Source organism: Huiozyma naganishii, chromosome 3 (genome assembly GCF_000348985.1).
Source record: "Huiozyma naganishii CBS 8797 chromosome 3, complete genome".
Taxonomy (NCBI): Eukaryota; Fungi; Ascomycota; class Saccharomycetes; order Saccharomycetales; family Saccharomycetaceae; genus Huiozyma; species Huiozyma naganishii.
This window is the reverse complement of record NC_035924.1, coordinates 283,612-306,258: the sequence shown is the minus strand read 5'-3', so window position 1 is coordinate 306,258 and position 22,647 is coordinate 283,612. Positions and strand designations below refer to the sequence as shown.

The following is a 22,647-nucleotide window of genomic DNA, read 5'->3' as shown; positions in this document are numbered from 1 at the left end:
ACCTGTTTTCTGTGCCCCCATAACTGTTCTTTATGATACGGCTAACCACCAACTGCTAAAATAGTTAAAGATGCTTTGAAATTGTGCAAGAAGAAAAAAATAGTTACAAAGTATTATTATGTATTATTGAGATGATGGTATGATTAGATGGAAGAATTAAATGTTGTTTGATGAAAAGTCTGTGTTTTCTATCGTTGCGGATCTGCACAGCGAATACCCGATTTCGTCGTCGGATCCGTCGGAATCATCGTCCGATGCATCGTCCGTCCCATCATTTTTCTCCGTATCACTGTCCGTCCCGGAATTTACATGCAGTTTCGTGGAAGTTGGCAGAATTAAATCATTGTACAGCGGGTGATCTGGCTTTGCGTACGATTGGCCATCGTCGTTGGGATCGACGTAGTCATCCTCGTCGTCATCGCTATGCGTATTACCGTTTTGACGATACATGTTGTCGATGTATGGTCGAGAAGGTTTCGGAGAAGACAGAGCCGGTGGGTCCTCTACAGAATCGTGGTATTCATTGTTTTCGCCGCCATTCTCCGTGCCATTCTCCTCGCCATCTTCCTGTTCATGTTCTTTGTTACTTAGGTCTAGAACAGTCTTGTGTCCGGAGGCATCTTCATACTCGTAGTAGTCATCCGTATCCTGGTTGTGCTCATCATTTTCGTTTTCAATGTAATCGTACTGGTTGTGGGTTCCATCGATGTTTTCTTGATAGTAGTCAAAGTCCTCGTCTTGCGGGTTCATATCCCCGTCCGCGGGGGGCATTCCTTGCTCGCTGGCCTCCTCACGCATGCCCTTTTCCTCCTCATCCTCTTCAATGACGAAATCGCCAAGAACAGTGTTATACTTTTCCCTTGTCTCCGCCAGCGTCGTATCCATGAATTCCTGCCATTTTTCCTCGGTCAGTACGTCTAGTATACCGAAATCAGAGAATGTGACCTTCATTTCATCGATGTACTCTACAAATTTCGCGACTTCCTCCGCAATCAACGTCAGATGGCCCATGTAGCCCAAACGGGTCCCCTCCTCCTTTTCGTACTCAATACATTTCAAGTCACCCTCGATGATTTTATCCGTCAGTCTCGCGTTACTCAACAGATCCGACAGTAGGAATCTGTTATACCCGGACTTCAAGGGTCCATTGAAGATTTGCTGCACGATATCGAAGACAACGTTATGGAGGAAATTGTTCCACTCAAACTTGAAAAACATACCAATGATGTATCTGAGTATCCCTGTATCCAGGAGTGAAATCTTTAAGTTGTCGCCGGGGATATTGGACTCGCGTAGTTTAGCTTCCAACTCTTCAGAATTGCTAATGACATCGTTTGGGTATATCTCCAACGATTGTTCGTAATCCTCTGAGCTCTGTTCGCCAGTATTGCGCCCCGCATCGGCTCCCAATTTCTGAGAATCGCTTTTAGTAGTGTCCTTCAAGGACAAGTTAGCGAGTTCTTCACTAATTTTCTCCTCTGGGTATTCATCAGGGTACAACGTTTGTAACCGCACGAGGTCTCTCTGCCTTGTGGAGGCTTCACCGTTCGATTCATTTAAGAGCGTCATGTTAGAGCAATGTAACAGTTCTGCGACTAACTCACAAATCTTGAATCTCTCGAACCCCAATGGTTCGATGGACCCAAACGGTGTCAACATGCCCGTCCTCTTTAGGGACTCCAACAATTTTGCGAATTGCGGCATGTACTGTGCAAAGATCTTGATCAGGTACGTCAGATGTATTGGGTCTCTGTCACATGGTGGATGCGTCTCCAAAGTGGTGTACAGCACCTGTATGAAATCGTAATCGGAGTTATTCTTGCGGATCAGCTCGATGATGATGCCGACACCGTTGCTGAGCGAGGTGCCGCCCTTCAGCATCGTTGTGATCAGTCGTGTTATCATTTGCTCTGAGACGAGCTGTCTCGTGAGTTCGTTCGGGCCGATGCCCATTGAGATTTCGTTGTTTGAATTGGCACTGAGAGTGACAAACGCCTTGATGAAATCTGCGGCCGCGGACTGTATCGAGTCGTCGTGTTTATCTGAATCCAATAGGTCTAGTAGTTTCCCGATGAAGTCCTGATCCCTCAGGTGAGAGATCACCCCTGTCGGGGAGTCCGCTTTATCTGTCGAGATCACTTTCAGTAGGAAATCCATTAGCGACGGGTTATCGATATGTTTGAGGAACTCATCTACGAGGTTCCCCTTCTCCAGGATGAAAGCGATCATTTTATTTATATTTGTGTCGAGTAATCTCTCGTTGATCTTCATAAAGTAGGTCGAGACGACGACTGAGATCTCGGAGTCCAGGTTATTGATCATGGCCCAGATCTTGTCTAGCAAGGCGTGGTTGTCTATAATTGCCGTTGAGATCTGCCAGACGTCCGCTGAGAGGACCTCCGCGGCCATCCGCGCCCTCCTGGACTCTACTTGCTCCTCTGACTCCGGGGGCAGAGTGACGCTTGTCTCCTCTGAGACGTCTGACCCTGCATCCGAGTTATCCCTCTCCCTCTCCTCCTCGAGTGATTGCAAGTTATCCCTCTGTTCATCCTCCGAGAGGACGATGACCTCCTGGTTAAGATCTGTGACGCTGCTGTTCTCCGACGGCTCCACCAGGTTTCCGACGCCACGGGAATCCCTCAGGAACTTCTCGTTTGTGACGTAGTCGATGAGTTTATCGAGGACTGCCGGGTACTTGAAGTACACGATCAGTTTGAAATTGGAGCACATGAGCTCCGTGTAGAGCTCCTCGTCGTCGACGAGATCGTCCAGTATATCCAGGTTTGGCTCGTAGTCATCGACCTCCTCCTCCGATTTCGGTGAAACACTTTCTTCACCGTCACCCTGCTGTGGTGGTTTCTTGACGAACGCTCTATTCAGCAGTTGTGACACGTTGGACTCCATGGAGTAGTCCTGGCCGAACTTCCAAAACGACCCAGACATGGTGTGGCAGGGCAGTGAGTCTTATTAAATTATAGTGTGAGCCACCCAATGCAAATTAAAATGCGAATAATTAATTAATAGAAAACAATGTGGGGGAATAGTAGCTATGAGTCTGGGTATTCCCTTTCTTTCCAGAATGTAAGCCAACAACTAGAAAGAGACCTGCGCAGCAGCCCTTAGGTGTGTGTGTGTGTGTGTGTGCTGCAGAACCACTTAACGATCCTGACGTCCCCCGCCTAAAAATCTGGTGATTAAAATTCCAACTGAAAAATATCGAAAAATATCGAGGAAGAGGAAGCAAAAAAATTCTGGACGAGAAAGAAAAAAAACAGAAAATTTTCGAACACAGCGAGACCCGATATATCAGGCGAGTGTCGTGGAGGGTACGTCTCTACGAGCACTGCTATCTCAAGAACCGGTGCAAGGCGTACCGCACAGGAACAAGCTACATAACCAAAACTAGAAAGGGACCCTCTCCCTCTCGAGACGGACCGCCAGCCAGCAAGTCACTCCACACGGCCGCCCCGGGGCAACTGTGGAGCAGCGGTGCGGCACCGCCGGCACCGTGTGACACGCACTGCTCTAGACCATATCACGTGACTGCGGGATTGCACGTGATGGGATAGTGCTAAACACACACACACACACACACGAGCATTTCTTGTTGTGTAGTAGTTGCCCAACCGGGATAACAGTGACAGTGGTGGGCAGTTCCCGCAGACTGTGACAGCACTTGCAGTGCCACGCTCTGTCCAAAAGGTATATAGACAACGGTGCTGTACTGTGTTCCCCCCTCCACTGTGCAAAAAACAAAGCACTCCGGGTAACACAAAACCTCGTGCGGAATGCCGTCCCGCACGAGGTCCACGGGCACCCCTCGCACCGCGCGCTGCGCTGCAAACTGTGGCTGCCACAGCAGCTGCTTAGTAAGAGCTGCTGTGGCAGCCTCGGTGCACAGAGCGCGCGGCTGCAGTAGCTGCAGCCGCGGCCACGGGTGGTTGACGGTTCCGAGAGTTCTGTTCTGGCACTTGGCTTATCTTCTGCTTTTTCATCCCTTTGTCCCACACGTTTTGCCTGATATATATATACTATATTGCAGGGCATCGTCTTTCTTCCTTGCCTCTCGGTAGTTTTTTTTTTCTAGTTCTCTGCTTCCTCGTATACTGCAGCAAAGCTTGGTGCTGTCTTCGCTTGGCTCTGGAATATACTGCTGATGGGATTGCTGGCAGCGGGGACTCCGCTGTGCTGGGATGAGGCGAGGAGGTACTCGGAACATATCAGGACAGAGGGCATAGAACAACTGCTGTACGTGTTCCAGAAGGCCGGCAAGAGAGATAATGACCCGCTGTACTGGGGGGACGAACTGGAGTACATGATGGTGGAGGTGGATAACGGGAATTCAAACGCCATGGTCGACGTGGTGCACGACTACGTGCTCACGGAATTGAACACCGACCCAAGCAGTAAGTTGCTGTGTAAGGAGCACAACGTGGAGTTCCACCCGGAGTACGGGAGGTACATGATCGAGGCTACTCCCGGTGTGCCCTACCATGGGCTCGCTGACGAGTCGTACGTCGAATATAACATGGCGCAGAGAAGGAAAATTGCAGACTACAAACTGTCGAAGTTTAACAGTGCAGAGAAACATACCCGGTACGTCGTTCTTTCGTTGACGTCGTTCCCGAGACTCGGTACAGACAACTTCATCAACATTCCAAACCCGTGGAATCACAAGAACAGTGCCTCCAGGTCCCTGTTCCTGCCAGATGAGATTATTAACAGACACGTCCGTTTCCCCACTTTGACGGCGAATATCAGAACCAGGCGGGGTGAAAAAGTGTGCATCAATATCCCAATGTACAAGGACGAAAAGACCCCCAAGCACGATACCTCGATTTACCCCAGGGATTGGTTCGTGCCAGAGGATATGGAGGCCGCAGAGGTCTCGAAACCAGGGCATATCTACATGGACGCCATGGGGTTCGGTATGGGGTCCTCCTGTCTGCAGATGACGTACCAGGCACCAAATATAGAAAAGGCTAGGTTCTTGTACGACTCACTGGTGAACTTCGCTCCAGTCTTGCTCTCGCTGTCGGCAGCGGCACCCGTGTTCAAGGGGTGGCTCGCGGACCAGGACGTCAGGTGGAACGTCATCTCGGGCGCCGTCGATTGTAGGACTCCATGGGAAAGATCCGAGGAACCAGCGTTGCCCCAGTACAACATTGCCGGGTGTGGTGGTGTTGCCCCGAGAGACCGCAAACATTTACAGAGAATACCGAAGTCACGGTACAGCGCCGTGGACCTGTTTTTGGGTGGGCACAACAAGTTCTTCAACAGGACCTACAACGACGCAAACGTCCCCGTTAATACGACCGTCTTGAAGAGGTTGTTGGAGAACGATATCGCACCGTTGGACTACGACTTGGCGAAACATTTCGCCCACTTGTTCATTAGAGACTCAGTGTCCATCTTCGAGGAAAGTATCAACCAGGATAGAGAAACGTCCACGAACCATTTCGAAAACTTACAGTCAACAAACTGGCAGACTCTAAGGTTCAAACCACCAACGCAAAAGGCTGTCCCCAGTAACAAAAAGGCCCCCGGTTGGAGAGTAGAGTTCAGACCACTGGAGGTACAGTTGACGGATTTCGAGAACGCTGCTTTTGCGACGTTCCTATACCTCGTTGTCGACGCAGTACTGACTTTCTCGGATAATCTCAACCCATACCTGATGATGTCGAAAGTCTGGGAAAATATGCATATTGCACATAACAGGGACTCAGTGAGAGGGGACAAATTCCATTGGAAGAAGAAATTCAACACGGAATCTCCAGACACGTCGCTCTGCAGTATAGACGAAATCTTCCACAGTGCATCGAACGGTATCTTTTCGAATTTTATCAACCCGATCTTAAGTTATAGAAATCTGATTGATAAAGACTGGCAGGAACTGAAAACGTCAGTGACGCACAAGAGGCTGTACTACTACCTCGCACTAATATCCAAGAGAGCCAGCGGGGAGCTACCTTCAACCGCCCGATACATGAGACATTTTATCCTGAACCACTCCGATTATAAACAGGATTCAAGAGTCTCCGAGTTGATCAATTACGATTTGATTCTCCTCGCAGAGAGAATAACCAACCTCGATAACTCCAACGACGAAATCACAGGCTTCTTCGGTCAAGAAATCTCAGAATATTTACTTCAAAACCGATTATAATAAATATTCCATGTTATAAAAGACACATATTTATCACACTTTCATTGCAAGGTCAACTGAACCAGATCACCTCAACTTGTTCCAATCGCTACGAGGTTTATGCTGTTAGGTGAAATTTGTCTATACGGCCGGATTTGTAAGCATTACCCGCCGCAATGGTCAAAACCAAAAAAAATATTTCTTCCCCGCCAGGACTCGAACCTGGAATCTTCTGGTTCGTAGCCAGACGCCGTGACCATTGGGCCACGAGGAACAAGAAATTTCAAAATTTAAATTTTTTGGGATCAATATAATTACCAAAACAACGTAAAACGTCAACTGACCAGGGGACGGCCGTCCACGGTTCATTTTGTGACAGATACAACAGTCCATCTGCAATATTAAAATACTCTAAAGTGAGCTCCAAGGAAAACAAGTCTTTCTTCTTTGACAGCTCTCATACAGCGTTGTTTATGTTCTAGAAGACGACGAACGAGGGAAAGGTTAACACATGATATTACCGACCAATTAGCACCATCACATACCAGTACGCGACATGACAATTGGAAATAAAAAGCGGTTTTTCGATGTTGCGACAATCAAAGTTTCATAAGCATATAAAGCTCCTAAAAGAGATAATCGAACACAACCGACTTTAAAGAAATGCATCATCTTTGTTAGCCCATATAACCAGCTCAAATACCAATCAACATCCCAACAAAAACAGGTCGGTATTTGGAAATGTTAGGAAGCTGGTAATCTTGTCTCCAAAATAATAATGCATCAAAAATTCACACAATCCTTCGAACATCAAGATCCAGTGTATCAGCTTCGCCGTTTGAGAGTGTATGTCAATTACAGCGCAAAATTGACAAGGATCTGTCGTTTATTTCCGTTTAGAGGATCTCATTGGGCACACGTTACTCAGCAAATACAGTCACCTTTACACTTCACGAAGGAAGCCTTCTAATTTGAAAAAAATATTAGAAGTGGAAAAGTTTCAACTTAACCATTGAAGAGATAGATTATTAAAAGGAAAGTAAACCTTGCGTAAAAGCATCCACCCACATAACATTGCTTACTCTCGGACTATGGCTGACATGTTTAATATCACTGAGACATACCTCAAGTTTTTGGAGGAGGATTCTGACATGACGATGCCGATTGCGGCCATCGAAGCATTAGTCACGTTGCTGCGAATTAGGAATCCAGGAACTGCAGCTGAGATGATCAACTCTATCAAATCAGCTGCGGCAGAATTGGTTCAGTCTATTCCTAACTCGGTCTCGTTGAGGGCTGGTTGTGATATCTTCATGAGATTCGTTATGAGAAACTTCCACCTTTATGGAGACTGGGAAAGCTGTAAAAGACATTTGATTGAAAACGGACAACTATTCGTCTCGAGAGCAAAGAGATCCCGTGAAAAGATAGCCAATATTGGTATTGATTTTATTGCCGATGATGATTTAATTCTCGTCCACGGATTTTCGAGAGCGGTAGTTTCGCTACTATCCAAGGCAGCTGATAAGTTGATCAGATTCAGGTGTGTTGTTACAGAAACCAGACCGACAAACCAAGGTGAACAATTATACTCACTATTAGCAACAAAAGGTATTCCTGTAACTTTGGTGGTCGACAACGCAGTTGGTTCCATCATCGATAAAGTTAACAAGGTACTTGTCGGCGCAGAAGGCGTCGCTGAGAGTGGTGGTATTATAAATGTCATTGGTACATATTCTGTCGGGGTGCTTGCCCAGAATGCTAAGAAACCATTTTACGTGGTCTCAGAGTCACACAAATTCGTCCGTATGTTTCCATTGTCGTCCGATGATCTCCCAATGGCCAACAAATTACTGGATTTCTCCCGTGATCCCAACGACTTGGAAAATATATTGAGTGGACCAACTATCGATTATACATCTCAAGAATACATTACAGCTTTGATCACAGATTTGGGTGTTCTAACGCCAAGTGCTGTCTCCGAGGAATTGATCAAGATGTGGTATGATTGATGGACTTAACTCTTTAAATATAAGATAGAAATGCATGATTCTTTTTTTACCTAATGAAGGCCCTGTTGTAATGACGTGAGGAGAGCCCTAGTACATAGAATAGTAACTGATTTTGTATTAGAGCAACTTGGACAGATATTTGTCTTCATTTTCTACTGGCTTTAATATGTGCTGAGAACAATCCTTCAAAATAGTGTCTCTGAACTGTTCAAAGGTACCTTCTGTCCATTCCATATCCCTGGCTGGTTCTTCATCTGCTACTTTATGGGCCAATAATGAACCCGTTAACCTGTTTTGGGAAGGATCGTTGACGCTTTTAACAGACATGGTAACCACTTGTGCTCTCTGTGATGCAGCAGATGGGTTTCTGTTTGATTCTTCTTTCCTATTCTGCTGAGTAACAGCATCAATATATTTGAAATATGGTTTCATTTGGGATATTGTCTTCACAGGTACTAGGTATAGTTGTTTATCAGCTACAAATGCAGCATATTGGCCCTCGTTGTCTACGCTCACACCCTTTAACGTCTGGAATGTGACACCATTCCAGTTGTCTTCAGCTTTAGCTTTGTTGAAAAAAGCCTCCTCATCTAATGGAATATCCAACTCCCAAATGTGCGATTTGGTTTTAAATCTTGCGTCGGCCACAATAGGGTGTTCTGCGCTTTTCTTGCCTACTACTTTAGGTTTGCTAGCGAATTGTAGAACATGCAACTGTTCATCGTTTCCGGCAATATTAATGGGGAACTCTTCTACAACAGGATCATCTTCATCACTGTCGATGGTAGCTCTATGGTGTTTGGACTTCCCAATTTTGTGCGGTTTGGCCTCGGCCGTCGCTTCCGTGGTCGCTTCTCCCGCACCGGCTTCTCTCATAGTTATGTCCCCATCCTGATCCACTTTCTCCAGAGAAATGTTGTCTTCCTCGTCTTCCTCCTCGGTGACAAATAATTTATTAGAAGCCATGACTGCTTCCTTCATATGACGGCACCTTTAAATGCAATTGATGCTTCTTCAATATCACTTTCACTTTTGTAATAGAAAATTTTTCATTCTTAAAATTATTGATTTTGAGATGAGATGAGATGAGATGACTTCCCATTCTGTCGGCCCTTGGTCCCTTTGCAGCACAAACAAGTATATCACCGTTGACCATGAGTGCCAACGATGATGGAATGATCCTGAATTTTGTTACTAGTAGTGGCTCCGCTGCAGATGAGGCCACAGGTACTAAGAAAATTACTGGTGGGAGATGGAAGGATAGAAGGAAGCTGAGAATGCAATTGCAACCAAAACCGAACAAGCGCGAACAAGAGGAAGAAGGATTAGCGGATGATCTGGAACCGAAAAAGAAGAAACATGAATCCGATAGGAAGAATGCTGAGCAGAGAAGTGGGAAAATTGGTAATCGTCAGACCAAGTCTCTGGATGATAAATTAACAAATGAAAACCACAACACAGGTGGTAGAAGCAACAAAGGACAGTTACCTCCGAATACTCCTGGCGCCCAGATTGTCTCCTCCCTATTTACCTCGAACAGGGACATTGCTACCTCTAAGAATACCAATGCCAAAGATGAATCGGCACTTGTGAATCCTTCTAATGCCCCTCTGACTGGAGATGACTTTGAGTCTCTGCATACTAACGAAACACTGGTGCAGCACTTGAAGGGGAAAATGGAAATTACTAAGCCCACCAGCATTCAAAAGAAGGTTATACCTCATTTGATTTCCCCCAAAAACGATAACGATCTTTTCATTAATGCTCAGACAGGGTCCGGTAAGACCTTGGCGTTTCTGCTACCGATTGTTTCTCAGATCTTAGACATGAAAAGCCATGTACATCGTAAATCTGGTTGTTTCGCGCTGGTTATTGCACCCACCAGAGAATTGGCGTCGCAAATCTACCAGGTTGCGCTTCAACTAACACAGTGTTGTCATTTTCTCGTTCCATGCCTGTTAATTGGTGGTGAAAGAAAGAAATCAGAGAAGGCAAGATTGAGAAAGGGTTGTAATTTTATTGTTGGTACACCTGGCCGAGTGTTGGATCATTTGCAAAACACTAAAGTTGCGCGTGAACAGTTGAGCAGTTCGTTGAGGTACATTATTCTAGATGAAGGTGATAAACTGATGGAATTGGGATTTGAAGAAACCTTAACGGACATTTTGAAAATTGTCCATGGAATTCCGTTGAACTCCTCCAAGTTTCCCTCTCTACCGAACCGAATTATCCATATTCTGTGTAGTGCAACAACAAAGGGACACGTCAAAAAGCTTGGTGATGTTGTTTTACAGAATTATAAGCTGATTTCAGGTAAAGAAAAAGGTAAATATTCCAAGAGTGAACTGGCTGCAGTGCCGGATCAATTGAAACAAACGATTACCATAGTCCCTCCTAAACTAAGATTGGTAACGCTGGGAGGTGAATTGAATAACATAACAAAAAGGCATTACCATTCAAACGAAGATGCGGAACCAGGTGTGACGACAAGAACAATGGTATTTTTATCTTGTTCTGATAGTGTGGAATTTCACTATGAAGCCTTTTCGTCAGCGGACTCTGCCTATAAAAACTGTGTGAGTGATTCTGTTCGGGAACTAACTAGAGGTAGTACCGTTTTACCGTGTTTCGATTTGTCAAAACAACCGCAGGTTGTACTGTATAAATTACACGGTTCATTGTCGCAACCAATTAGAAGTTCTACTTTGAAACACTTTTCCACCGATAACGACGCGACAAAGGGTAAGCATTTGATTATGTTTTGTACTGATGTTGCAAGTAGAGGTCTGGATCTACCAGATGTTGGTGCTGTTATCGAATTGGATCCACCCTTTTCGGTAGAAGACCATTTGCATCGTATTGGTCGTACCGCTAGAGCAGGAAGATCCGGTGAGAGTTTATTGTTTCTTCTGCCTGGTGAAGAAGAAGGTTACATGGATCACATAAGAAAGTATCATCCCCTTGGATGGAGCTTGGTGAAATATGATGAAGATATTTTAGAGCCGGCGTTCAAAGCGTTACATGTTGAAAGAAGTGATAAGCAGCAGTACAGAGATGAAAATAAAAAGGAAGTGTTGAACTGGGACACAAATGCCACAACTTGGCATTTAAACGTTGAGAGGAGAATATTGGAAGACTCGACCTTTAAGAGCGTCGCATTAAAGGCTTATATGAGTCACGTAAGGGCGTATACGACGCATATTTCTTCCGAAAAGCAGTTTTTCAACGTGAAGTGTTTGCACCTGGGTCATTTGGCGAAAAGTTTTGGTTTGAGGGAAAGGCCAAAATCCATGGGGATGCAAAACAACAAAAATGGGAAAGATTCCTCGGAGAACAAGAAACCATCGAAGGAAGGAGCCAAGAACAAAATGTGGCGTATGGCACGTAATGCTGTTAAAGAGAGTGTAAGCGAATTCAATTACTGAGTATCTATCAACTAATTTTAAGTTACTATTCTTTTCCAAGTGTACATTATAAACTTCAATTATATACCCACCATGTGGCAAATTATAGTATGCATTGCTTCTTGTTGTTGCACAGCTATTTACAAAGCTGCAAGAATATTTTGTTCCAATGAAGTTTCATCATCCGGTATAACTTGAATTCTGGATTTCCATTTTCTCTCGGTTCCGTTACTCTCAGTTATGTTACTCTCTTCAGGTTCTGGAGAGGTTCCGACATACATGGGACGCTCAAATTGTGCCTTGTCCTTTTCGTAGTCCCATATATTGGACTCCAACTTTGCATTGTGTAATTCTTTTTCTGCCGACAGCTCCTCCTTGTATTTCTTTATATCCATCAGATCTCTGGCATCATCTTCGTCGCTGATATTTTCCAACTCCTCATCTGAATTCGCATACACAGCGTTATTGTCTTTAACAACCTCTTTCATAACAACTTTACCGTCTAATTTGATATCCATACTAACAACATACTTGTCACGCCGACCGTTCCTCTCTTTTTCTAGATTTTCCCATTTCCTCATGTTTCTCTGCTGTTTCTTTAGCATTAAAGCTCTCTCTCTGGCATCGCCCCATAGACCGCTTTCATTGGACATGCTAAAATCACTGGCATTGTCGATAATTTTGGTCCGTTGCGCTGACGTATCCTGAAAATGCAAAAGGTTGTCTAATCTTTCTTGAGCATCTCTTAGGTCTTTATCCACATTCTTTTCGCTTTCCTCTTTCCGTTCTGTAGCTTCCTGCATTATTTGTTCCTCAGTTTTCTCTCGAAGAACCTCTTCTCTTTTCCTTTCTCTTTCCTTTTGTCTCTCTATAAAGTCAAACAGTTTATCTTGTTGAGCAAATAAATTCTTCCCCATACCGGAAGAAATCTTATACGTCTTTACAGGTTTTTTCTTCGGTTCACCGGTTCTTTTGGCAGCGGTTTCAGACTTGGAAACATCATTGATTTCATTTTCCTCCATTTTGAGAGCCTCAACCAGCTCCATTCTTTCTTTGAAAGGAATCAACTCAGCGCCACAAAAGGCACAGTCGTTTAAATGAAGCCCTTCCTTGATGCATACAATTTTTCCGCAAAAAAGACAGTTTGGTGCAATTGAAAATATAGGGTGGACGTTACCTTGGCAGTTACATTTATATTGCGTAGCATCTACTTTGTCGCGATTCATAGTCAAAAGGTTCAAAGCATCGTTAATTTCTTGTAATGATTGTAGCTTAGTTTGCTTGGAACTTTTCGTTTTCTTCGATGGCCCGTTATTTGTTACCTTTTCTGAGTGCTTAGCAGAAACAGGTTTCCGTCCAGAAGATTGGATTTTTCCATCACTTTTCAAAGGTTTACTTTGGGAAGGCTCTATCTTACTTTGGGGAGATTTTAACTTACTATGCGTTTCCGATCTTTCCTTTCTCTTTTCCTGCTGCTCGAATTTGGGTATACTTGTAGCTGCAGAGTCCGGCTTTGCATCAGTGTCATCCCGTAAATCCAAAATCTCGTTGAACTTGAATACAAATTCAAAGGGTAAATCGTCTTGCCCCAAAATGCCTAAGAAAGCTTCCGCGATGCTCTCTGGATCGTGATTTGTTTCGAGTATCTGTTCGCATAAGTTTTCAACCTCGAGTTTCTCCAAGGGAAGAATTTCGGGTATTTTAACCAGAGCATACTCAATCGCCTGTTTCCTGGTCATTGTCTGTCGGCTTTTGGCTTTCTGCTAAAACCTAGGTTCATACTAGTAAACAAACCGCTTATAGCAACATATGTAATATATCTTCTTCTTTTTTTCTTCTTAATTTTTTGTGAATTCATTAAAAGAACTTAATACAAACCAAAAAGTACGGAAATGGACCATTACCAGATGGTTGTAATATGGAATGAGGGACATTGAGATTCATCACTAAATACTACATACAAAACTCTTACTTATTCAACTTCTTCTTATAGTCTGCAAAACTTAGTTTCTTTTTAGACTTGGAAACAGCTTCCGACATTGGTGTTGTTGAAACAGGAATAGAAAATGGAGCGGCTACTTCATTAGTTTCAGTAGCTGAGGCAGTCTGTGTGTTATGGGCGTGTTGACCATCCAGTGTACCTTCGCTGCTTTTCCGACGCATTTGAATTGTCGTTGTGTGGGGAGATGCCGATTCAGGTATGTTGCTGTTTGCGGTTACTGTACCATCATCAAGTGTGTCAATAGGAATATCAATCGGCACCGCCAGCTTATCCAAATCTGTAATGTCACTCTCGTTATAGTTCAGTCCTATTTCAAAAAATTTGCGCTTTTTTTCGGTAGAGTGATGGCTCTTTAACGGCTTCAGTCTGAAGGGGACCGAGTCTGTTAATTTATTGGCTTCCAAAGCAGACTCTCCCCTGCTGTTATCAGATTCTGGTATCAGATTCTCGGTTGATAAACCTGACCATGAGGCTCGATTGTGACCCTTGAATGCCATTGAAGAATTCACCAAATAGATTATGTTTTTCTTTTGGTTCGTTTCTGCTTCAAGCAACAACCTTGTAAGAATAGGCGGTTGTCTCTTTTTTCTTGAAGTTTGAAGACTGCTTAACACCTCATTCAGTTTGTATTTGTTGTTCATTCTACTCCTTACAGTTTTCAGTAAGCCATTTATACATTTCTTAGCCTTTGATAAGGGACACTCTTTATTGTTGTTTCCGCAACCACAGTCGCAGCTAGAGAGTATGACATCGACTGATTGAATAAGAACGTATTTTGTCTTATCGTCCATCTTTTCGAACTTGGAAATATCTTCTGTCATTTGCAAAATTGGATGGTTTTTATCCCATTGCCACTTGACAAATAGCTCTTCGCCTTCCTCGATATCATTTAGCGCCCGATAAACAAATTTGATGTCATTATTAGGTAGCCGAATTGTGACTAGCTCGACATTCGGGTCGCAGTTTCTTCTCAAATATCTACAAGAGTTGCCCGATCCTCTTTGATCGATGTAGATTGGCCAAGATGGGTGAAACATCACCTTCGCCTTGGGAGTTCCCCAAATACTGTATTGGTTCTTACAATCAATGACATAATTCTTTCTGAAATCAACCTCACCTACCATTTCACAAATGTAATCATTCTTCAAACAGTCCTTTTTTAAGAAGACACCCAGCTTGTTGAACCCTGGGAATGTTCGGCAATATGCAATATCGGCATATGGCTTGACTTTCGTGGGGATAGGTGTAAACTGTGCCTTGGGATACGGTATTACACAGTCATCGTGTCGATGATTCTTGAGAAATAACTCTAGTAGATTGTCTCGATAAGTGCACTTCTTCAACGGTACATATGTAGCAGGATATGCATCCTTCGCGTTTACTAGATGCTCTTTCTGCCGTATAAATTCGTTAGCAGACGCTCTCTCTGGTGTTTGTTTAATATCCTTCCTCTCCGTACTATTCGTCCTGTTTTTGTCTGGAGTAGTAGACGTCTCAGTTTTCCGCTTCTTTCGTAAATTTTCATCAAGATCTCCAGTCACTGGTAGGAGAATATTTCTGCGTTTTAATTGAAGCTCTTTTGCAACTTTGTCGTCCAAATCTCTCGGTTGGCAGACATTGCATAAGTAATTTTCAGGGACCGCCTCTAGGTTTTCGATATTGTAACACGCCGCGTGCTGCCACCTGTAACAGTGGTCACACTGGATCGTGAACCCGTCATCATCATCAAACCCACATATGCATGTAATTATGCCAGCGTCTGGATCAATTATGTAGGAGTCAGATACTGTTGAGTTTTGATCCTGCTGTGAAGCGGAATTTGTTCTAACATCCTCTGCCGTTGTGATCATGGTCCCATGTTCTTGTGGTGCTTCTCTTGAGGAAAGATTTTTGTTATTTTCCTGAATACTATCTGTGATCGTTGTTCCATGGAGCTCATGATCTTGAGGAGCGCTGGCACCACCTTCCTTGGAATCGGCCAAAGGTACATTTATGATATCTTGCGAAACATTATGGGACTCCCCGATGGTAGCAGATTCAATTATATCTGGATCAGTATGCTGTTGAGGTATACGCTCAGTGTCACTTGACTGTGAGTGATTCGGGATCGTATCTTCCGCTGATGTGATGGCAACTTCAGTTTTTGTGTCCTGTGCTGTATCGGTATCGTTATGTGCTAAAGTAGATACTTGCCCGTCGTGGTTTGAGGAGACTGATGAAATAGAAAATTCCTCAATCAACCTTTCTGAAGGGCCGAAGTTGTTTGAGGTTGATTCCATGGTTTTCGTTTTGTGATCACTCACTTTCACCAATCTTCCAAAACAAAGAATAGACCCTGTTAGAAAAGAGAATTATGAACAAACAATCACCACCCCCTCTGATGATGGGTTAATCTGTGGTACTAACAGGTCTCGATGTGTTGGATAGCAATCTTATTGTTACAGTTATCTGCTCTGTTCTTTGTTAATGCCAGAAGACCGTAAATTTTGATTTAAATGTTTTAATTTGTTTATTTTATTTAGTAGAAATAAAAAGATTAATTCTATCGTAAAAGAGAGTTCGTTCAAGAGCAGTCTTTTTTTGCGACAAAGCTCTGAATTTTTGGTCAGCTATCCCGATATTATTTTTGGATCACCGAGAACATTTGTGACGATGACGATGCTGTAAAATTAAAGTGAATATAGGTATTATATACGTAGAGACATGTCCTCTTTTTTGTCTTGTTTGACTAGTTGAACAGATACATTGGGAGTACCCTATCTGAGTTGTAAAACCAGTTATTCGAATCGATCTCTTTTGATAGCCATTCAGTCGGAAATATCACTAAATGCCCGTGAATTCCTTCTAAGAGTTTGTGCGCCGTTTGTTTGTCGTATACGTGATCGGAAACACCAAACATAATGTTACCTCTTTGGTACGAAGGAAGGTTGTAATGTGTCACTGAATCCTGCTTTTCTTTTCCGGCATCACTAGGCTTCTCATTTTCCCTGGAACTTGCCTTTGACGTTATATCTTTGAGCGCACTATGGCTGTCGTGGGGGCCAGATCTAGGGGACAGTAGCGTGTCTTCATTCGACGTTCCGTCATTTGAGACGGTATGAGTACCAGATTTATTTTGCTGGACATTCACCCCAATCTGGGGCTTCATTTCCTCTACCGGTCCTTGTCCCTGTTTCAAGTTGAACTTGTCATAAAGTTTAATAAATTCTTTGTAGTCGTCCCATGTCTGTACTGTATTGTCTGGCTGACAATGGAAAACTGTTTTGTAAAGGGTTGTATTCTTCATCGCTGTATAAAACCACACGTCTTCGAAAAAATCTGTCGATATTGGGTCTTCAAAGGAATATGGATCAATGAAGTTTAACGTCTTTAGTTTCTTGGTCCCATTTTCAGCGACGACATCTTCCCGTTTTTCTTCGTAGACAAACTTGGGTGCTAATCGGTTGATTAAATTATTGATTTCATTGTCATTCATCCTGGGTCCGTGGGATAAGTTGGAAGGGGTTTGTTTCGATCCAGATGTCCTCTTATCCCGTGTTCGTCCTTCGTGTATCGATTTATGGGTGCTTGCCTCGTTAGTTGTTCTTGATTTCTTCACTTTATAATCTAAATGCTGCAAATAATGAACCCGTTTTAACATATCCCATTTTTTATAGTCAGAAACTTTATCATTAAAGATGTATGCCTCTAAGTCCTCTTTGAAAGGTAAAAAAGTGGTCTTAGAGTGCTCTTCGTCGTTGTCATCCTTTTTGAACGAGAAAACGTTTTTAGCCCAAATTTGGATTTGTTCGCTCACGGATTCTTTATACTCTGGAGTAACATCGTTCCATTTATCAGGTCCAGATCCGGCCACTTCAGAGACATGTTTTTCGTTGTTTTGTAACCTAGGATCTACACTAATATTTTTATCACTTTTGATCCCGGTGTTATCAATACCTGCCCGGTAATTAAATGTATGTAAACTTTTTTTTCTAAGTGTTGATGATGGCAAAAAAGACATCTTATCGCCTCTTTTGTGCTTTTTTTGCAAATTATTGCCATAAACATCTTCAGTCTCATCTTTGTGGTCTGTTTCCTGCTTTGAGGATTCATGTATTCCAAAGGTGGTCAATTCATCCTTCTTATCGCCTTTTGAGTATTTTTTCTCCCAGGAATCGCTGTAGTCACAGTGAAATACTTCTCTATAAGCTATTTCAATTTTAGCGGAGTTGAGCTGTTTCTTTGCACTCTTTATCTCATCAGGCAATGTGTTCAGCGTCTTATAGTCCCGCGTTGCAGTTACCGTTAACTTATTGAATTTCCTCTCGATAAGTTCTACCATATCAACGTCACAGCCCAAATGCTCTCGCATCAGTTTCTGTCTTAATTCAAAAGCAAACCTTCCTGCTAAGTACGGTTTATTGTCCATCCTAGACCTAACCATATCCGTATCGCGGATGATAGCTGCAACCTCACTATCTCTATTACCTAACTGCGATCTTTCATTGATGTTGGCACTACCAATGATACAATTTCTGTCATCTGCGATTAGAAGTTTGGCGTGGACGTAGAGCTGCTCAGTCACTAACTTGTCTTGCGGACCAATCGTCGACCACTTTCTGAGAGAGAAGAATTGGATGTACTTTAGCGGATTTATACCCAGTTTTTTCAATCTACTGAATATTGATGAATCTCCTCTAGAGATACTTTGATATTGGAATTGCATGATAGATCTCATACTAGATGCCCCTGGTTCATCCACAGGAAGATTAAACCCTGGCATTAATGGCATCAACACGAATGCCTTCCAATTCGTTCCTTCGGTATCTGCTCTGATGATTCTGTCAACTATTGCGTCTCCGATCTTATTCTCAACCACTATTCCATCCCAATTGGATGTGGTGATAAAAAATTGGTTTTCAATGTATATGTAGTGTTGACTCTCGGAGATTAATTTGAGGTATGCGTTCTGAATCGACTTTTCAGTTTGTTTCAAGCCAAGTGACCAATCGCCAGCGCTCCGCAATATCTGGATTTCGCAGGTTGAACGTGGTTTCAAGCGTTTGAACAGATCAGAATTACATAGCTCTTCTTTAGTGAAATCCACTGGTGGAAGCAACAGCGGTGTCGCCCTGCTGGGTCTTTTCTCCCTTAGCAAGTAGTTCCACCTTTGAACAAAATGACGAGCCAAATCTCTGCCTGGATCCCCAATCATCATCATGTGTACATCATGCCACGGCATTCTTGGGAGCACATTGCGGTCGTACATTGATTCGAACGGTTTGTTTAGTTCAAAGAAATCACACACCCGAGCGTTAGAATAATCCTTTCCTGGGAAAACCTGATCTCTTATATCTTCGTAATCGTCCCTTAGAACATGATCAGGGGTATCGTAACGTCCAAAGCAAAGATCAATGCCCCCCATAAATGCAACAGTGTTGTCGATCACTGTAAACTTCTCGTGATGTGCCCAAAAATATGTGTTCTGGAGCCACTGGTTAGGTGATCTAATCAGGTGAATATTTTTGTGTAAGCCTAAAAAGGAGTGTTTTGTCCACAAACTATCCGTACCGACCGTATTAGCAACATTTCTATAGATGATGATGAAGATTTTTACTCCCTCTTCTGCCTTTTTTTTCAAGATTCTGTCAATTCGATATTCCTGATTACCATCCACAGGCCGTCTCATATACAGTTCCGGAGAAAGCCACCAATCATGAATAAAAATAGTATCTTCAGCCAGTAACAACATTTCGCTTAGTGACCAAAAATAGTCTCTCCCGTCAACCAGGTATTTAGCGAAAACGTTCTTTCTTATCGGTGCAAAGCTGTCAAATCGTTTAGGGCCCGCCCAAACCGAGGACTTTAACATGTAGTCTAATGATTTCACCCATTGCTTCATTTGAAACTCGCTTTTACAAATAAGTCTCATTTTCCTTTCTCCATTCTTTATATTGATGAATAGTTTCGTAGAAAAGGCGTTCGAATCCTCAAAGTTTTGGTCATTGTCTCCACCATAGTCAGGGTGTTTAGTATGTGGATTACTTTTGTCGTGCCCAGAATGGCTCAGTTCAAAAAAGGAGTCCACCATGAAGACGTCCAGTGGGGTGTTCGATGCAATATCGGATACGTACGTGAGGTACGAGTCTCTCACAAGGAACCACTTGGGTGTGTGTCTTGAGATCATTGCTCTCAAATCGTTTCTTCTAAAGTGTGAGACGTTCCAGCCTTGTGCCTTAGCACTCGATCTGATGACCAAATGGCCCTCCTTCCCCTTGTAGCCAGTTTCGTACGATAGGTAGTAACCCAAGATTGAGAACTCGTAAAACTCAAATAAACGGTTCGCATGTGGACGCAAGGACAAGGCTGCGTTTAGAAGCCGCAAATATTTTTCAAGACGAATATGCAGTGGTTGAGTTCGATCGTCAGGGGCGTCGATCAAGTCCTGTAGTTGCTTCATCTTGGTGTTCTTAAGGGTGAAATGGGTGCTCAATTCACTTGACGAGGCAGAAACAGTAGAGTTCCTCCGCCCGGAGTGGTTCCCAGCCCCAGCCCCATCCTCATTTGTTCTTTTTTTGGGGAACTGCGGTAGAATCAACTTGGAGTGACTGCTGTTGTCGATTGACAAAATATTAAGTGCATCTTTCTGGTATACCAACAATTTCATTCTATGATGCAGTTGTTCTATTTCCCCGTACGTTTTGCATACTGTCCACCTGTAGTTAAATTCCCCGACCCCATACTCCAAGGTAATCTCAAACAACAGCTTGCTGCGAAATTGATGGTGTCTGATTTTGCTCAGCGCGCTTGAGTTGGATTTGATACTGTGAACACTTCTTGCAGTAGACACCCTTGTCAGGCTGAATTCATCATTTTCCTGTGGTTCTGCATTCAGTAAAGCGTTGATATTTGCCACGGGACTCAGTTTAACGTACAACATTGGTAGCAAGATGGGCGCCCGTCTGTGGCCATTATTATCCCTCAGAAATTGCGAGCCTGCAAAAAGCGCCGCTGGTGTCCCCGATAGAAGAATGTTTACCAAATCCGAGGCCATATCCTTGATATGCGAATCGTGTAATTCCTGTTCGTAATACTCCGGCGAGTTTTCGTCTCTCCCAGCCACACTCTTCCCCTTCCCAAATTTCACCTTTGACTTCAGCGAGATCTTTCGGAATTGATTCCCAAATTCTTTGGTCCACCCACCAAACAGCAATTGCGACTGCGAGGGTGAACGGCGCGAGCTTGCGGGCGTGCCTAAAAAGGATGGTCTCCGCCACCTACCCGAAGGTAATGGTGCTGTATTTCTACTCCGTAGAACTCTGGGATCAAATTCAGCAGGGTCTAATCTCGGGTGGCCCTCGATGCTTGCCCTTGGTGACTCGGTCTCGATATGCTGAGGTACAACCTTGTTTGCGGCAGTATCGCCAACATGGAATCCCTTCTTGAATAAGGTGGGTGTAGTGGGGGCAGACGCTGGTTTATCAAACTGTGTCGTTCTTCTTCTCAAGACGGAGTTTGGTATGCCTTGGAAGGAAAGATTCTTTAACGTCGCCTCATCCTGTGAATGAGCGTCCCGATTTTCTTCACCATCTACCGTGTAGCTACCGTCAATTGGCGCACTTTTCGTAACGTGTTCTGGATGAGTACCATTATTTTGTTGATTATCCTGCTCTACATCATCGTTTTCTTCCTCTTCTTCCTCTTCTATGACAGACTCCTCCCTTGATGGGGTGTTTGTTTTATTGTGCAACGCCCTCTTCAACACCTCCCCCCCGGACAGGATGCCCGGAATATTCTCTGGGAGGACATTCATTGGCATGACAAACTATCGAACTGCAGCTCAAGTGGGGCACAGCTACTCGACTAGCAAGAAACGTATTGTTTTGGCGGTAAGTACCGGTATTTGCTGAAAGCTAAACAAATTTGCAGACTGAAACCCACCAAACGAACCAACGAACAAACCAAGCGAGAAAGAAAAGTCTTCCCCTGTTGACACTTCAGATGAACGGACAGTGTAACACTTCAATGTGTCAAACTGGTTTCGAGTGATCGACGCACAAGTAAAACACATGTATGTATCAAATTGCGTAGTAAAGGATGCGGCAAACACCAGGATGGCGGTAGGGGGTGGCTGTGCATGTTACCCGGACTGAACATAGTTAACAGGGTTTCACCAGTAGTGTACAGAGGGCACTCACCGCCTTCGACGCTACAGAACAGTCCAAGGGCTGGCGACATCAGTGTATACTAACAACGGGGGAGCTGTTGCAAGGTCTGGGGCTCCCAAGATCAAGAAACGTTTATGAGATACGAGCCGCTGCCGAGTAATTGCATACCTGGTCGCGCGAAGTTACTTCAAGTCTTGGCAACTTCGCTCTTCTCAACTAGGAAGAGTGAAGCCTATATCCCCACCCCACGGGGACACTTCTGGGTCTGTGTTTCGTGTTGTGGTGGGCTTTGTCTCAGCGAGATACACACACACAGACCTCGAAGAAGTAGCGCAGAAGATGCCCAAAAGGGAAATATGTCTTATCTATTGGTCGCAAATTTGAGCCTTATCGCTTAAGTACGTAAACGTAGATAAGGTGTTCTCAATCGCCTCTTATCGCAGAATCTTTTCAAGATAGAATCAAGAATGGATCGCATTGCTTCTTCCGGACCCTCTTTGGGCTGGCTTTCAAATCGAAGCAAAGAAAAATGGGAAGTTGTAGGAAGGGGGGGGGGAAGGCTGTTAAAATGGAGAAGTGCTATGCACGATAGGCGTGCGTCTGCGGAATTACTTTATCCGTGTCTTGGCCTTTTGAATGAAATACACTTGTGTCCGGGACAAGTAAGAAGTGTAGTAGGCAGCGTATCGCCAATGGAGAAGTATAACCGAGCCGTGTTATCTTTTGCACTTATCTTGACACCTTTCTTTTCAGTTTTCCCTCCATCTCCGTGAAATTGATTGCTGCCGGGAAACCAATACATAATCACATATCGTCGATATTCTTTCTTGACTGCCCTCCTCCCCTGCTAACTTTCTACTTTAAAGGTCTTTATGCAGCGGAAGCCCCTCTCCTTTCCCCAATCCCAACTCCCCGTCATTTCTTATCTTTCCACATA

The 22,647-nt window shown here is 43.8% G+C and overlaps 9 protein-coding genes and 1 non-coding gene across 10 annotated transcripts; 3 read left to right on the top strand and 7 right to left on the bottom strand.

The window, feature by feature from the left end:
• Window positions 1-156: 156 nt before the first annotated feature.
• Window positions 157-2,943, bottom strand: SAP190 (Sap190p; the record flags this gene model as incomplete). Its single annotated transcript, XM_022606858.1, has 1 exon — window positions 157-2,943. One exon carries the CDS (start codon window positions 2,941-2,943, stop codon window positions 157-159), a length of 2,787 nt encoding a protein of 928 aa, XP_022463512.1.
• Window positions 2,944-3,525: 582 nt separating this feature from the next.
• KNAG0C01520 (uncharacterized protein) lies at window positions 3,526-4,047 on the bottom strand (the record flags this gene model as incomplete). Its single annotated transcript, XM_022606857.1, has 1 exon — window positions 3,526-4,047. The coding sequence occupies one exon, from the start codon at window positions 4,045-4,047 to the stop codon at window positions 3,526-3,528; it is 522 nt and encodes a 173-aa protein (XP_022463511.1).
• Window positions 4,048-4,156: 109 nt separating this feature from the next.
• GSH1 (glutamate--cysteine ligase) lies at window positions 4,157-6,166 on the top strand (the record flags this gene model as incomplete). The annotated part of the gene is made up of 1 exon (XM_022606856.1): window positions 4,157-6,166. The coding sequence occupies one exon, from the start codon at window positions 4,157-4,159 to the stop codon at window positions 6,164-6,166; it is 2,010 nt and encodes a 669-aa protein (XP_022463510.1).
• A 180-nt stretch (window positions 6,167-6,346) lies between these two features.
• On the bottom strand, window positions 6,347-6,419 carry KNAG0Ctrna9R. The gene has a single exon. It is a non-coding gene; the product is annotated as a tRNA-Arg (tRNA).
• An 817-nt stretch (window positions 6,420-7,236) lies between these two features.
• On the top strand, window positions 7,237-8,157 carry GCN3 (translation initiation factor eIF2B subunit alpha; the record flags this gene model as incomplete). The annotated part of the gene is made up of 1 exon (XM_022606855.1): window positions 7,237-8,157. The coding sequence occupies one exon, from the start codon at window positions 7,237-7,239 to the stop codon at window positions 8,155-8,157; it is 921 nt and encodes a 306-aa protein (XP_022463509.1).
• Window positions 8,158-8,274: 117 nt separating this feature from the next.
• On the bottom strand, window positions 8,275-9,123 carry RPC37 (DNA-directed RNA polymerase III subunit C37; the record flags this gene model as incomplete). Its single annotated transcript, XM_022606854.1, has 1 exon — window positions 8,275-9,123. The coding sequence occupies one exon, from the start codon at window positions 9,121-9,123 to the stop codon at window positions 8,275-8,277; it is 849 nt and encodes a 282-aa protein (XP_022463508.1).
• A 188-nt stretch (window positions 9,124-9,311) lies between these two features.
• Window positions 9,312-11,582, top strand: DBP7 (putative ATP-dependent RNA helicase; the record flags this gene model as incomplete). Its single annotated transcript, XM_022606853.1, has 1 exon — window positions 9,312-11,582. One exon carries the CDS (start codon window positions 9,312-9,314, stop codon window positions 11,580-11,582), a length of 2,271 nt encoding a protein of 756 aa, XP_022463507.1.
• A 119-nt stretch (window positions 11,583-11,701) lies between these two features.
• RQT4 (Rqt4p) lies at window positions 11,702-13,300 on the bottom strand (the record flags this gene model as incomplete). Its single annotated transcript, XM_022606851.1, has 1 exon — window positions 11,702-13,300. The coding sequence occupies one exon, from the start codon at window positions 13,298-13,300 to the stop codon at window positions 11,702-11,704; it is 1,599 nt and encodes a 532-aa protein (XP_022463506.1).
• A 229-nt stretch (window positions 13,301-13,529) lies between these two features.
• On the bottom strand, window positions 13,530-15,842 carry SET3 (histone-binding protein SET3; the record flags this gene model as incomplete). The annotated part of the gene is made up of 1 exon (XM_022606850.1): window positions 13,530-15,842. The coding sequence occupies one exon, from the start codon at window positions 15,840-15,842 to the stop codon at window positions 13,530-13,532; it is 2,313 nt and encodes a 770-aa protein (XP_022463505.1).
• A 449-nt stretch (window positions 15,843-16,291) lies between these two features.
• On the bottom strand, window positions 16,292-21,361 carry SPO14 (phospholipase D; the record flags this gene model as incomplete). The annotated part of the gene is made up of 1 exon (XM_022606849.1): window positions 16,292-21,361. The coding sequence occupies one exon, from the start codon at window positions 21,359-21,361 to the stop codon at window positions 16,292-16,294; it is 5,070 nt and encodes a 1,689-aa protein (XP_022463504.1).
• Between the last annotated feature and the right edge of the window lie 1,286 nt (window positions 21,362-22,647).